Source organism: Corvus cornix, chromosome 5 (genome assembly GCF_000738735.6).
Source record: "Corvus cornix cornix isolate S_Up_H32 chromosome 5, ASM73873v5, whole genome shotgun sequence".
NCBI lineage: Eukaryota > Metazoa > Chordata > Aves > Passeriformes > Corvidae > Corvus > Corvus cornix.
Genome location: NC_046335.1, coordinates 48576556 through 48592591, shown reverse-complemented (window position 1 = coordinate 48592591; position 16036 = coordinate 48576556). Strand labels below are relative to the sequence as shown.

At 37.5% G+C, this 16036-nt stretch overlaps 1 protein-coding gene across 2 annotated transcripts in view; it reads left to right on the top strand.

The window, feature by feature from the left end:
* CARS1 (cysteinyl-tRNA synthetase 1) overlaps nt 1-16036 on the top strand; it is a 34823-nt gene that overhangs the window by 14674 nt on the left and 4113 nt on the right. For both annotated transcript variants that reach the window (XM_039552804.1, XM_039552805.1), the window contains 10 exons: nt 1267-1379; nt 1912-2040; nt 2250-2379; nt 2679-2782; nt 3797-3894; nt 5331-5520; nt 6012-6080; nt 9680-9761; nt 14180-14260; nt 14703-14770. In XM_039552804.1, coding sequence (XP_039408738.1) covers nt 1267-1379; nt 1912-2040; nt 2250-2379; nt 2679-2782; nt 3797-3894; nt 5331-5520; nt 6012-6080; nt 9680-9761; nt 14180-14260; nt 14703-14770 — 1064 coding nt within the window. The remainder of the gene's footprint in view (nt 1-1266; nt 1380-1911; nt 2041-2249; nt 2380-2678; nt 2783-3796; nt 3895-5330; nt 5521-6011; nt 6081-9679; nt 9762-14179; nt 14261-14702; nt 14771-16036) is intronic.

Below are 16036 nucleotides of genomic sequence, written 5' to 3'. Positions count from 1 at the left end.
ATAAAAAGAATATTAAAAGGTTTTAATATAATACCCATAGCAGGTGAAGTCAGGACACTCATACAGTAGGTGAATTTAGCAGTATCTGAGAGATGGTGCTTTAAATGGGTATGGGTTTTTTTTCCTTTATTCAAATTCTTATAGCTGAAATCTTCTATGTGAAATAAAAGGTGCTAGCTTAAACTACCATATTTGTGGAACATGAATATATAATTTCCACCACATTACCAGTCACTTTTGTTGAATAGTTGTGTCCTTTTGCAAACAGGAGCTGATGCTGAGTGATTAATGTAACTAACCAAGAGTATGCAGGTACCAAGTGATTGCTTGGTCAGCTTCGCTCCTTTGACTCATTTGTGATGATTTTTGTTACTCTGACAGATAATGTAATTTTCACTGTTACAAGCAGCAGAAATGCTAAGCTTTGAAAGTTGCAATTAATGTACATAAAAGCAAAATACATCTAGATTTAAAGTGTATAATGTACTATATTCTAGGCAGTTGAGATTGCAAATAACCTATACAGCAGAACTAATTGAGAAGTTTAACTTTGACAGTCTTGTCTTGGATTTTTATGCTGTAGGGAGTATTGTTGACCACTTTTCGTCTTGGACAGTAGTGCAGAAATGGTAAATTCCTTGTATTTCAAGATGTTACAACAAAAGGGCCACCTAAATTATCATGAGGAGCTAACAGCAAATAATGATAGCACATCTCTGATGGTAACACAACAGTAAATGTAGCTATTGAACAAGTACCAACCATTCTGTGCGACAACTGAGATTAGGGGAAGAAATATTGTATGAGACTGTGATTGTGTGTGCAGATGAAGACAATCATAGTCTCAATTTAGATCCATCTAACTTTGGAAGGAATTGAATCTGCAGTCTTACTTATCTCTGAGTATGGGGCTTTTTCTTTCTGTATTTCTTTTTCTGTAACTGCAATATTGGAGTTGTGCCTGCTGAGAGAATGTAGACGAATCTCATGTCAAAATTTAGAAAGCAGTGCAACTGATACTTGTCAGATATTTGTCAGCCAAGCAGTAACCAAAACACAAAGGATTATCAAGGTTAATAATGAGGATTTTTGTGGGTTCAGTGATTTGGGGGTTTGTGTTTTGGGGTTTTTTAACTTTTTTTTGTGGTTTGTTTGTTTTGGTTTTTTTTTATATTTTTTTTTAAGATTCTCTTTATGTGAGATACAGCAAGGCAAATCAGTAATGCTGGTGTAAAATGTATACATTTACATTTTCTCTTTTGAAAGGTGACCTGAGCATCTCAGCTGATCGCTTAAGTGAGAAGCGTTCTCCAAATGATTTTGCCTTATGGAAGTCCTCCAAGCCAGGAGAGCCCTCATGGGACTCTCCATGGGGAAAGGTAAGGACATTATAATCAGGATTTGGATTTTCTACACTTATTTAAATAGCACAGTTACACAAGTTTTTTGGCCTCATGTCATTTTAACAATGTATAAATTGTGGAGATTCTGTATTCAGTCGTAAGATTCTGTGGGTAATGTTCATTTAATAATCTAGAATGTGTCTATCAGTCTGATACTTTTTAAGCAGAAGTTTGCATGCAGGCTCAGCATGGCTGTTACTGGTTGTTTGTCCTCTATTTATTGACAGGCTTTATCTGCAGTAAATTCTGTTTCCTTTTTTTCCCCTTGTGGTCAAAAATATTAATGTAGCTTTTAAAAGAAGATTAAGCAAGATAATCACAACATTACAGATGTATTGCCAGGCTGGTTTTTAAATGCAACACTTTCCTTTTGGGAAGCTGTGGCTGAGAATCTTTTTCTCCTAGTAACAGCATATCCCATTTCCTCAGGTGTGTAACTGAGGGCATGAGACAGAGGCAGAAGAGGAAGACAGTTACTAGTAACCAAGTAATGCCTTTTTGTTAACAGGGTCGTCCAGGTTGGCACATTGAATGCTCTGCGATGGCTGGATCCCTTCTGGGAGAGTCGATGGACATTCATGGAGGAGGCTTTGATCTCCGGTTTCCTCACCATGACAATGAACTGGCACAGTCTGAGGTGAATGAAGTGACCTTTCTGCAGTGATAAAGCAACATGCTTTGCTTTGACTGCAACTTACGCAAGTCCATAATTCAGTTTTTAAAACTTGATGTGTGTTTTGTGTAAGCACAAGTTTTGGTTTTCAGGATTTTATTCTCTAAGTTTTCTTGCTTCATGATACAGATGTAAACAGTGTTGGGTCTTTGGGTTTTGGTTTTTTCCTGCAGGCGTATTTTGAAAATGATCACTGGGTTCGGTATTTTCTGCATACTGGTCACTTAACAATTGCTGGCTGTAAAATGTCCAAATCTTTGAAGAATTTCATTACCATAAAAGATGCACTGAAGAAACATACAGGTAAAAATTATTTTGGAATAGGAATGCTTTTGATGTACTTTTAGTGGTGACTGTGATAATTTTTTTTATTCAGGGTAACTTCAGGCATCTTTCTTCTTCGATAACTTTAGAACAGCTTCCTTGTTCTTTTGATCCTTGTTGGTATTTATCTGTATGGATAATAGTGGGTTTGCTTTTTTGGTAGATGTACTGATAGTAAGAACTTTAAAGATTATGTTCTGAGCCACTGTAGTATTGGAGTCCATGAAAATGCTTTAGCTTATGATAACTTTCCTTCTTTATTTTGAAATTCCTACTAGCACGACAGTTACGGCTGGCTTTCCTCATGCACTCTTGGAAGGATACACTGGATTATTCAAATAATACCATGGAGTCAGCTATTCAGTATGAGAAGTTTATGAATGTAAGTAAGTTTTCCATTCCTTCTCCAGCTCTCTAAACTTTGTGTTGCCATATATGTTTCAAGGAATAGAACTCCAAGGATATGTAGACCGTATTCCCAGACTGTACTTGCCTTCTGAATTCATCAGGTGGGATGTCACAGTGTTTATTTAGCTACCATTGAACACTCAAGTCTTGTAAATCCTGTGGACTGTTACATTTCTCTGCAGCTGGGTGTTCTCTCCAAGTTTTGACATCTCTGAGTAGCTTGGCACTTACACACAAGATCAGTTTCTCAGTTGAACTTGCTCATGGAACTCAGTTCAACAGAGACTTTGTAACATTTCTACCAGGTCAGACTCTACACAAATGTAGCCAAAGGGGAAGAATGAGTATTGTTCCCACTTCCTCTCCTCACCACAAATATCGAGCATTTGCCTCTATGCCTTGCAGGTATGTGAGAGGTCAGGCAGAGTTCTTGTCCCTGGTTAGTTTGGAGCCATAATTTAAACTCACATTTCCCACAAGGACACTGTACAGCATTTTGAGATTGTTGATACTGGTCTCTCCAACTGAAGCTATTCTGCTTTTTATGTAAAATGTTTGGTTTGGGCCGCAGATTAGGTTAAAATGACTTTTTACTGTGTTGGATGCCCATTTAAAACAGATGCTTGCTATAAAGCCATTTTATTCTTCAGCTTCCATTGCTAGCAACACACTTTAAAATCTGCCATAAGAACTGTTGCCTAAACTTTTTTAAGAGGTTTTTTTGTATGAGCAGTTTGGTGTTAGAATATTGTAGGGTATTATGTAGTAACAGAGCAAGAGATAAAAATGAATTGCAGTCCAACTGTGATTTACAAAGTTATTCGAAATGTGTGGGTTTTATTGTCTTGACAGACTTTCAATAGATCCTGGCTGAAACATTGTTGAACCCATAAAGTTTAGGAGTCTCATTAAGAAATAATGCCCTTTCATAGTAAGTATTGGTTATGTGTAATTGAAACTGATTTCTGGCTCTATTCTTCTTTTACAGGAATTCTTTTTAAATGTGAAGGATATTCTTCGAGCTCCCACTGATGTGACAGGCCAGTTTCAGAAATGGGAAAACCAAGAGGTAGAGCTGAACAAAAAGTGAGTGGAGCATTCCTCCTTCTCTCTGAATAGCCATTGTGTAGCTCCATGTTTATTTCTTTTTTCTTTACAAAATCATTTACAATGTGTATAGTGATATTTATGTCTGTAGAATTTCCACTTAATATCCCAAGTCTTTAAAAGCAATCAGTTTAATCTTGGGGCAGCTTTATGAGGTATAGATGAAATGGTTGATTTCCCTTTTGTTTATGTTAAGTACACTGGCATGCCTCATTGCCATGTTTGTGAAAGGAAAGAGAACTTTTCTGTTAGATAGCTGTCATTTTCTTCACTACTTGAAATCTTGTCTTCTCTCTGAGAAGTGACCAATAATTCCCAGTGGTTACAACAGGAAAAACAGAATTTTGCACATTTCAAAGTGTAGTGAGCAATCTGAGACAAGCAGAAGTTAAATGACCTGACTAAAACCACAACGGATCAGACTGCCAGTGTTTGAAAATGTGTTGTTGAGACAGTGATATCAATTTTGCTTTTATAACTACCATTATTATTTTTAATGCAAACAGCTTCCTATATGACTTCTGTTTTTTCTGAAATTTAAAATAGAAGCATCTTACATTACAGTATTAAAGTTCAGTTCACTATTGTGGTCACGAATGTTACTATTGGAGGACTAAGTGTAGATGTTTCTGTGTAGTGATATCCTCTGAAAATTTTATCTTCAACTTGAGATTGGTAAACATAACCCCTTTTTTAAAAAGGGGGGAAATAGTAAGAAATAGAGAGGTCAAAAGGGAGGGATAAAGAAGTGGGAGGAATAGAAGACATGCTTCGTGGATATTTGGTTTTGTCTCCTTTCTTCTACACTTTCTTTTTTCTTGGAAAAAGTACACTGCTTGAAACCAGAAGGCCTTTGTGTGATGAAATGGTACCTAATATACAGTATTATTTATTATACCTACTGCCATGTCACTAACATGACAAAGGTTTGCATGATTTTATTCCTTTTATCTACTTGTAATATCTTCATAACAATTCACGTTGTGGTAAGTTAATTGGTGCTCCTTCCTGGAATGATACTAAACAGAGGGCTTGGTTGGTACACAGGGATAGGAGTGCAAAACTGTAAAAAAAAAAAAAAAATTAAGCACAAGAAGATACTAAATAAGCAATTTATACTGCTTTAAAAACTAAACTTGCATGAAAAGGCCAGTTGCTGAAAAACTGTTTGATGTAATTTGTTTGGATAGTTGTTGCCAATTACATTATCCTGCCTGCCTTTGTCCATAGCAGCAAAACAGCAGTGTCACGATAATGCCTTTTTTCTTGTTCATCTGTTTTTCCTTCAAATATAAACTATGACCAACAAAAAATTACCTTACTTTTACATCCCCTTTCTCTTCTAACAGGGACTCTTCAGAGTATGTTTCAGGTTTTTTGGCATGAGTAGTTAAAAAGAATCTTTTTCTTCTTAGTTTTTACGAGAAGAAGGAAGCAATTCATGAAGCACTGTGTGACAATATTGACACCCGCTCTGTCTTAGAAGAAATGCGCTCGCTAGTCAGCCAGAGTAATTCCTACATTGCTGCAAAGAAATCTTCCAGACAGATACCAAACAGACTGCTTTTAGAAAACATCAGCTCCTATCTCACTCAAATGCTAAAGGTATGTAACAGCAAGGAGTAATGCTGTTATTGCACTGTGCAGTTATAACTTGTATTTTCAAGGATGGAGGGATCTGTACAGTCTTTCTTTAAATCTTAGAGGAGACTAGAGATCTTCCACACATCCCCCAGCCAAAACAACCCCAAACTGCAGCATGTGCTGCACCAGGAACAATTTTGAGTCCTCCATGTTACGTTAATGTTTTCAGCTAATGCTCCGTTGAATAGTGGAGAGCCCCTAAGGATACATGCAAGGAAAATTAGATAGTAGAAAAAAAATGAAGTCAGAATGAGAATTCTGACTGCATTAAAGATAAATCTGAAAGCCAATGCTTTGTATGGTGTATCAATTACAAATCAAAACATCATCTTGTTGGAGTTGTGAATTCTGGCTTAAATGAGAACTATTCAAAGGCCTAGTTTATGTGATTTTACTTAGTTTTCACATACCTGAGAATTGATGTATACAATCTTTTCTTTTTACCTGACCAGATTTTCGGTGCCATAGAAAGTGATGAAGCAATTGGTTTTCCTGTTGGAGGGAATAGTCAGAACATAAATGTAAGTGAAGGACAAAATACACTACACAAAATTACTGTGTCCTTTGAAAGCTTAGGTTAAAGTGATGACATTACTGATATGTAGCTGAATTACGTTCTTTTTGCTTTTAGCTTTTCAATCTGATGTAATTAATTGGCTTAGGAAGCAGGATTTTTCTTTTACAAGAGTTGGGGTTTTTGTAGGTTGTTTGATTTAATGATAGACAAATTGTATAGCAACCAGAAAAAGAATTATCTTGTCTTCTGAATGAGGAGTCTGTTTCATAAACCACATGTGAACTACAGGCAGCACATGCTGCAGTCTAAAGGCTCATTACAAGTATTTGTATGCTAAGTAGTTTCAAAAATATAATTATACAGATTAAACTTCTTTGTGGTACACCAAAAACCAGCCTGGAGGCAGCTGGAGTTTTATCCACATTTCAATCTCTTCTTCTGCTCTCATTTGCAGCCACAGTTTTTATGTGGCTTTCAAAGGCTGTTTTGCTTTAGTCACCCAGCAGTTCTGCTGCGATGCAGAATTTTTCTGGAAATACCTGAGAGGCACCTGATGAAAGTGCTGATGGGCTCTGGAATAACTGGAACATTTTCTGGTGCAGGCAGGAGAAATAACTCCATGTGAAAGCCATCAACACTTTGTTCGTGCCAAAAATCTCTTGTGGCCACATCAGTGGTGTTTTTCAAGTATTTTTCTGCATTTAAAGGTGTGACCATGCACCTTTCTGCTCCTCCTTAAAAGGACTAAATGAAACGTTTCTGGTGTAACAAAAAAGCTCAACTTTTTATTCATCAAAGGAATTGGCAAGCTTGCTTGTGGTTGAAGAATGGGAATGAACACTCATCTGATAATTGCCCATGCAAATACTTACATTAGTGTGCTGTGGAAATTCTTATTAATTATATAATAAGGAAGATGTTCAGTATTGCCTACAAAGCCCATCAACAGTGATTTTTAATTTGGCTCAGAATTATTTTGAATTTCAGAAGAAAGGAAGCACTCTAACACTTACCTTTTTAGGGAAAATGAAAATTAAATTTGTATTTAGCACTTCAAGCAGTGTTTCCAATAGATATGCTTTATGGAAGGATTGGTGATAGCTTGAAGCGAAGTCCTTTCACTCCTCGAAAATAACACTGCCAAGGGTGGTGGAGTGAGAAGAATTTTGTGCAGAAAAAATAAAAATCCCGTGCTAACACATGTTGTTCTCCACAAAAATTGGAGTTGTTATCCATGTGCAACAAGCCAGTGATTACACACTCAAGAGAGACATGGATTATTTGTTTCAGAGTTGTGCAGGCCTGGGTACTCAGTGGTATTCCACAAATCAAGCACACCAACTATCAAAACTTTTTACTACTTAAACATTTTAGCAAACAAAGGAACTAGTGTTTATTGGCTACGAGTTACATAATTCTCTTATTAATTAGTATTCTATCCTCTCTTGGTTAATAATTTTCTTGCTTCCCATGCTAATTAGTCTGCATGCTCAGTCTTTCTGTTCTTTTGAGCCAGTGGGTTTCTTGGGTTGGTGGTCCCTGAGCTGGTGGTTGGAATTACCTTTTACCCCGTGGGAGCTGATTCCAGCACAGTTGATGAGTTGGCTTTATGAGTTTTTCCCTTATCTTGGGAGTTCTGCCAAGTGTCCATGTGGCCCATAAATTCTTTGTGGCATTCTTAGTGTCCACTGTCAGTGTTCCATCCTTCTTCCCAAGTTTTGTTAGCCTCCCCTAAGGTCTGAGATCATTGTAGCATGTCCAGTCCTAAACCTTAACAAGGCAATTCTACCAACAAGTAGTTTGTTTTTCTGCCACCTGGGCATCACTTAGAGCTTGCTTGTTAGCTGCTCTCTGTTTCAGGGATTAAATCTCCCTTCTTGTTGATTAGGCTTGAAAGGATACAAAGATCAAACATTAAAGAACATCCTTTCTGAAGGAAATTTTACATATTCCACGTTTTGCAACACTGTTAGCACAGTTGTCAGAAGAATCTTGTGCTAACATCTCTTACACAGAAGATGCTTTTGTTTTTATCATCCAGGTCATTACTGGTGTTAAGCATTATAATATAAAAATGCATAATATCACAAGTGTTTTGGCTGTTTCATTAAATATTATACTGTCTCTCAGTCCTCCATGCAGATACTTAACTTTTCTTAGCAAAAATTAAAAGAGGTGAACTTCCAAGGTTCAAAAACTTCTCATTACAGAAGGCTGTGGGTGAGGCCAGTTGTTTCTTTTTTTAGATTGGAGATGAAAGAACCAATAGGGTCAATATTGCCAAAAAAGGCATAATCCTTTTCAAAAGCTCTGAAAGAACAACTAGCTTAGTTACCATGGGTCAGTAATTTACTTGAAAAGTGGATATAAGAGATTTGAAGTCAGAAAACCTCAGTTCCATAATATCATTTTCCAAATGAATTCAGCATTTCTCTCAAGTTAGTTATTCTGGAAATAAAAACCTTTCATCTTGAAATGACTGATAAAGCAATGACAGTGCCTGCTTTCCCAACACCACTTTATTTGCATGAAGAGGTAGTTTCAGTGCAGAGAGAGAGTGGAGGTGAGACTGTTCCTCGCTTTCCAGAGTCTGTTCCTTGGGCCAAACTTGTCAGCACGGCTTCTGATTATGAAGCTGATTGCACAGTGTTCACATTTATAAAATGTTTTAACAGACCTCCCCAGTTCTTTTCATAGGGGCACTTTTAGAGCATGACAGACTATCTTGTCCCTTAATTGCACAGAAATTTGTCATGGAGATTTAACAGACAGGAAAGACGCGGAAATTGTAGAGGAGAAAAGTTTGCAACTTTTTTTCTCTCCCTCGCCCTCCAGAGTAATGAAACTTTTAATTTAGCCTTTCCCCTGAGGGCCTGGCTTTTCTTCTTGGGTTTCCAGAGAAGTGTTGGCAGATGGCTCTGATCTGTTGTTTTTGTAGCTGTTCACTAACTGCTTGCTGCTGCTATTCACTGCCATTGAGACCAGATTCACAGGACTTTTTCTCTGAGATTTCATGACCAGTGTTTACTTACACCTGAAATAATTCAACAGTAATCTTTCCCCACTTTTTGTGGGAGAGGCAATTGTGTGAGGATTATAGACATTTGCACTGTATTGGAAATACAGGAAATTAGCATAAACTGAAATCTCAAGAGCAGATCTGTGTCCTAACATCAGTTTCACCTGGTATTATTATCATGGTATAATGGTATTATTATTATAAAGAGCTGGGCCTAAGACAACACAGTACATGAAGGAGCAAATTCATCTGAGTGCTGTTTTTATCCCTGCACTGCATTATAGTTAGTTAGCTGGACTGTAGCATAACCCTATGGAAATGATGGATCTAACTGAAAAGAGGTGAAAAAGGGATGGGGAGAGGCTGAACTTTGCAAGCTGATTTTATCTGCACAAAAGGAAAATTGACAGCTAATGCAAATTATTGTCTATCCTTTGACATCAATAGAGCAATGACAATTTTTATTGATACAGATCTGCCCTGAGGGTCAAGTTCTATCCAACAGTACATAAATATGAAGTGGGTAGGGACATGTTTTATATCTAAATGATGATTAGCTAACTGTGGAAATAATGATCCTGCAGATTGAGTCTACAGTGATGCCATACCTCCAAGTTCTTTCTGAGTTCAGAGAAGGAGTGCGACAAATCGCCAGAGAGAAGAAAGGTGAGAGTTCACTTTTTCCTGTACTGTTTTCCTGTACTGAGACTTGTAGGTCATAGGAACCAAACTGGGGGAGAGGATGGAGGTGTGGGTGTGAGGCAGCTGACAGTCTCTCCTTGCTTAGGGAATAAAAGTAAGGCATCTTTGAATTTGAATTTTTGGATCTCTGCTGCCTCCCTCTTTAATTTGTGACTCTTTTACAGGCTACTAAGCTAATTTTAATTTCCTAAAGAATCTAAAAGTTCTGGAATGACGAGGTGTAGCTGCTGTTTTTCTAGGTTAGGGCACTCCTGCTTTCTAGATATGAAAGTACTCATGATCTCCTCCCCTGGGAGTTTGCATTCTCTTAAAAGTGTAGATTGCTACACAATAATAGTGTCTGCGTTTAAATAGCCCAAGATGTTCACTGTTATTTGTTAGCATAGTTAGAATCGTAGCTCCCCTGATGGTAATTGGAGTGCTCTCTTTGGAGAATTCATCTGGGAGTTTGCTAGAAGTTGTTTCAGGTGCTTTTTTTAATCCCTCTGAAAAGCTTTGATCATGCTGTGTGCGTTGGCAGCAGAACTATAGAGTGTTAAAAAGGTTGTTCCATTAAGCTTTCTTTGATTTTACTGGTATTTCCTAATGGAAGAGCTCCACTGTTTTTTTTGCTGTTCCCTGTGGAATTTTGCATGTCTTCAATATGTGTTTAATTCTTGTTTTCTTAAAACTTTGACACTGGGATTTGTACTTGAAGGCAAAACAGGGCATTTTAAATTTTTTTACATATAAGTAACCCATATATTACATAGATGCATAAAATTACTTGTAGTGTCTGGTAACCTATTCAGCTGGAAAAGACTCTGGACTCTCATTCTGCTACTGTTTGGAGTCCTGAAGCTAATAAGTTTACATTAAAAGCACAAAACTGTATTTCCTAATGTGGCTACTCTGCTATTATTGTCAGACTCTTATAGGCCTAATTGATGCTGAGAAATAGGCTTATTAGTAAATAAGTAAATATTTTCTGTAACTTGAATTAATTCAAGAGGTTCGTATATATATCCTCAGCCAAAAAATGTGAGCTTTAGTCTTTTGGTATTTAACATAAATACTTGTTTTATATGAAGCTTCTTTTTTCCTTGCTTTCTGATGGTTGAGCTAAATTGATCCTTGCTTTTAGCAGTGGTAAGGTTTAAATATCATGGGGCTTCTTGTAGATCTTTTTTAGAATGCACTTGGCTCTAGACTGTTTACTGGCACTTGAATTTCCTGCTTGGAAGGCAGTGATTTTTTGCCTGGAATATACTGGACAGTAAGAATTAAACTGGATCTAGTTGCTGCTTGATTGGGGCATACAGCACTCTGCAATTTGACCAGGGAGGCACGTTTCTTTTAAACTATTTGATATATGGAAGCTGAGTGGTGGTTGGCAGGACCTGCCCTGACATGCTACAGATTTGTTTCCCTTTACCCATTAAATTCTTGCCTGCAGGAAGCATTAAATTACTGTAAAAGTTGTTCTGATTAGTGGCTGGGGATATTGCCTCTGCATGGCTCTAGGCAAAGGGAGTTTCCCCATCACAGCCTGTGCTGGCAGGGTTGTGTTAAATATTAGTTAAAATAATCTGTATTGCTTTAAGTATTCTCAGAGGTTAAATAAAAAGTATGTGGCTCTGTAAAACCTGCAGAGTATTACAAATGTCCCCATCCATATACATGTACTTTGAAAATGTACCTACAAAACATTTCACAGAATAGCCATTTTTAAGGCTGTGTTTTTTAGTAAGAATCAAAATATATATACTCTGCAAAAATGTTACCATCATCCAGAATGGGTAGCATTCAAACACATTAGTAAAATAAATTGCCTATTTTATAAGGTTATTACTTTTCAAACTGGACATCTGCACTGATCATTTGCATCTGAGTCTTAATTTATGAACCTACCTAGCAATGATGGTCAACAGACAAAGCAAAACACTGTGCTGGCTGCACAGGGGAAAGAAATGCAGAAAACCTCTGCCAAATGTGTCAATGACTGGTTGGTCAGAGCATCTCTGTCTTGCACATCCTGACATTTCACTTGGGTAGCTGACCAACTAAAGACTCCTGTATACTTGTCTCTGCAAGGATGCACAGTGGAGATGATCTGTGGCCCAGTGCAGCTCCCAATGCTTGGGAAGAATTCTTATTAGCAACATATTGTTATTCAGATATTTAAACAAGAGCAAGTCCTTCAGGTTTTGATTACCAGCCTCAGGAGACCTGCTTAAATTGACTACCCCATGGTAAAGGTGTCCATGTCTGAACTCTGCCTGCATCTTCATTTCCTGCCAGTGGTGCTGGTGGCATATGGCATCTTGTTCTAAGCTGCTTCTAGGACACAGTGCCCTCTGCACCTTCTGCCCTCTTCCAAATATGTCATTAGCTGGCCAGAATTGGGACAAGCTCTCTCATTGTAGCATTGCCTGCTCTTGTCTTTTGCTGCCAGTCTTTACATTCAGCATTCTCCAGATGCTTTTCAAGCTCTCTTTTTCCTCCCCATCACAGTGTTCCCATTCACAACATCTCAACATCTGTTTCACATCTGATACTCTTTGGCTTGAAATTCACAGAATATATGAAGAGATGTCTGGGAAATAGTCACAGGCCAAAGGAGTGCCCATCTGCTGGGATGTTCATGGGCACTGGTGATAAGGCATTTTCCTGCTGGTTTCCTGGTCACTGTCCTCAGTGAGACTAGCCTCCTAGTGTCTTGAGGCAGCCCATAAACAACACCCTTCCCAATCCTAAACATCTTTGCTCTGGAGGTACCACATGCAAAGAGCAGGCACATTTCAGCCTTAAGAAGCACCATGCTGATTCCTTTGGATGACAGGGTTGATCAGAGGATGTGTCCTCTCATAAATAATATGTTTCATTATACATTTCTCATTGGTGGATTTCTTCTTCTTCAGCTTCCAATTATTCTTGATTTTAGATAAATAAACATCTGTAATTGTGCAGATGCTGTTTTAGTGAATAAGCAGTAGGTGTTTCTGATATGATATGTCTTGATATGATATGTGTAATTCCTTTGCCTAGGTTAGAGCCAACACCTTTTAGTGTCAACAGCCAGTGAGGCAATCTTACCCCTGGTTTATCTTAATGGCTTATTTAGAGTTGCATCAAACATGACTGTGGTTCACTGTGTGTAACTGCTCTGGATCAGGAGAAACAACAACTCTTTTTATGGCAGACAAAAGAGGTTCTGTACACTGCAGTGGTTTCCTATGCAAAGAGAGAGCCACAGAACACAACCATGCACTGAAACAGGGTGTTCCTTTTTATACTTTTAGGATAGTCAGTGCTCTGTTCACTTCCAGCTCTCTGAGAATTGTGGAAGAGATGAAGGCTCAGGGATGGTACTTGTATCTAGCAGAATGTGCAGTGGTTAAGAAACTGCCTGGATGGAAACTTCCACTGCCTGAAATAATACCTTTGAGACCCTGAGTACTTCTTAGGTTTAACCAGCTAAGAATTGCTGAAAGGGAGAACACTTGTTTATTACAAGCACATCTAACCCAAGTATCTGTCTTGTCACACTTGGTTAAGTGTTCCTCCCAAATATCAGACTGCCTATAAAAAATGCCACTGAATTCACAACAACATTCTGGGTCTCCTTGATGCATTTAGTTCCTCTTAACTGTTCTGCTGCTTCTCAGCTGATACAATTTCTCATCCAAAAAATTACCTGTATGAAGATTTGTTTTCCCCTTAAGAGCTGATAGCATATATTTCAGCTAAATCTTAAGTTCTTAACCATTTGCTGTCTTCAATGGTTCTTTGATAAGTTTGCAAGGGAAAAAAATATTAGCCATGATGTCCTGATAACCATGCAGAAAGGCAAACCAAAATTCTCCATTCTGCTGCAACTAGATTGTTTGAAATAAAAAGAGGATGTTGGGATTACAGTTCCTCTGACAAATGTGTGTGTAGTTATCAAATCAACAAAGTCATAGTCCTTCAAAGGGCACTGTTAGGTTTAGCACAGGATATGTTAATTTGTGGTTTTTCTAAAATTAGGTTTTTAACCTTTCTTATTGCACATCCTACAGCAACCATTAGGATCTTCCTGAGTCATGTACCCTTCCACCATATCCTGGCAGAACTTCTGCATCATTTCTGAATTGCCTTGGATTTTCTTTCTGTTCCCCTTCAGGAACAGTGAGGATATCTTAGAAGAAATTTGTGATTTTCAAGTCCCTGCAAAGAAACATGCTGCTTCTCTGTGTAGCTGAAATAAGGCAGGATTTACTTTAGTTATCACTTTAAAGACCTTTCTCTCTGTGTGTGAGAGAGTGGCAATTTCTTAATTGCACTGAAGTAACTATGTAGCTGCATAAAAGTGTACCTCGGCGACATCTGACTTCCCTAAAAGCATTTTTCATGCTCTGTAGTAACTGAAGTGCTGCAGTTGAGTGACGCTCTTCGGGATGACATCCTGCCTGAACTTGGAGTTCGACTTGAAGATCATGAAGGTACTCAGTTACCTCTTGAAACTTTGTAGCAGCTGTTTTTATAACCCTGCTGTTTTCCTGAGAAGTGGGAAAACAAACTGTCAAAACTAATCTGGAATAATTCAATAAATTTAAGGACTGCAAAGCTGTAGCCTATCAACTGTGCACCATGTATGTATTTCATATATATTATATATAATGGCACATAATATGTACCATATATAATGGTGTATATATGTATGAATATATAATGTAGAACTGGATATATGCATGTACAGAATAAAAAAACATGCACTGCAATATTTTTCATCTTTTCATATAGCACCTAACTTCTTAGTCACTTTTGAGTAGTCACTGAGTGGTAGTTGCGTTCAGCATGCAAAAAGCAAACAATTATCACAGGGTGAACACATTTACCTTTGACTAATTAAGAAACTAATCAATCTCATTTTGCTTTCTTTAGGACTTCCAACCGTGGTTAAATTAGTGGATAAGGACACATTATTGAAAGAAAGAGAAGAAAAGAAAAAGGTTACTATTTTAAGCATCCTATATTTTTAAAATTAAGAGTAATGTGTTAGCTATGGATACTTCTACATTTCTTTGATAATACATAAGAAAAATAATAGCAGCCTAGCAACAAGGAAAATGGCATAAGAGAATTGATACAAAAATTTAAGTGTGTTGAAAAAAAGAATTTTTCAAAACAGCTTCTTGAAAACTTTGTATGGGACCTAGAGAATACCTCTAAGATTTTTTATGTTTGCTTTTTAAGATCTGTATATAATTAAGGGATGTTAAGTATTGCATTCAAACTGTCTTTTCTCTCTGGAAGAACAATTCCAATGGGAAGCTAATACAGACTTCTTTTGTTTGTACAAATGAAGTCAACATTTTCCACAGAACTAGTTTGTATTCATCTCATATGTGAGGAAAAAATGTACTGGCTAAATCTTAATTAATATAGTGTGGATTAGTGAGACATTCAGGATGTGGGGGAAAGAATTCATGTTACTATAAAAAGCTTGTGAATTCTAATTCACATGTCCAAGGTCTGTACAGAAGCCCTGCTTTTGGCACTTCCTAGCATTAATGTTTGACTTTGTGATATTTAAGAGTAACACTTCATATGTCTGTCTTCAGTTTTACCAAATAGTAAAATTCTATCATGACTAGAAACACTTGGAAGATTTTCCAACATTTCTCATTCCATGTTGATGTTTTTTAGAAAAGGGAGAAGTAAAAAGTTGTTTTAGCTAACTCCAGGTGTTTTCATCAGAATGACATTTGAAGGCAGTTTGCTTATAGCTGCTGGGTAGGACCTGCAGCCAGAGTCCCTTTTCCCTGGAAACAGTGTTATGTTCAGCACTGGCAGAACCCTTGGAGAACTGACAGGTCTCTCCTGGGCAAGTGCAAGATGGGATTTTTAGCAAGTTGGCTAAATTTGGATAGTTGTTTCCCTAGGAACATCAAGTGATACAACTGCTGCTTGAGAAAGTGTGATGTCTTCACAGTTTGAGGCAAGAGCTTAAAATATCACTGAAATACAGTCTTTTTTAAAAACTCGTTTGCAAAACATTTTTCCCCCTAAAATGACAGGACAATTTCTTTTAGGTATTCTTTTATAGGTATCCACTTTGCATGCAAAATGCATTCTGAACAGTTAAAACTGGTTTAGCTGTGAATAAAAGCAAATGAAATCAAAGTCATACAGTGGGAAGTATCAGACAATCCTAATTATAAGGCATGGTGGGTTTGCTGCAGGTCATGCTGCCAGTTCTGTCTGTAATTAGATAT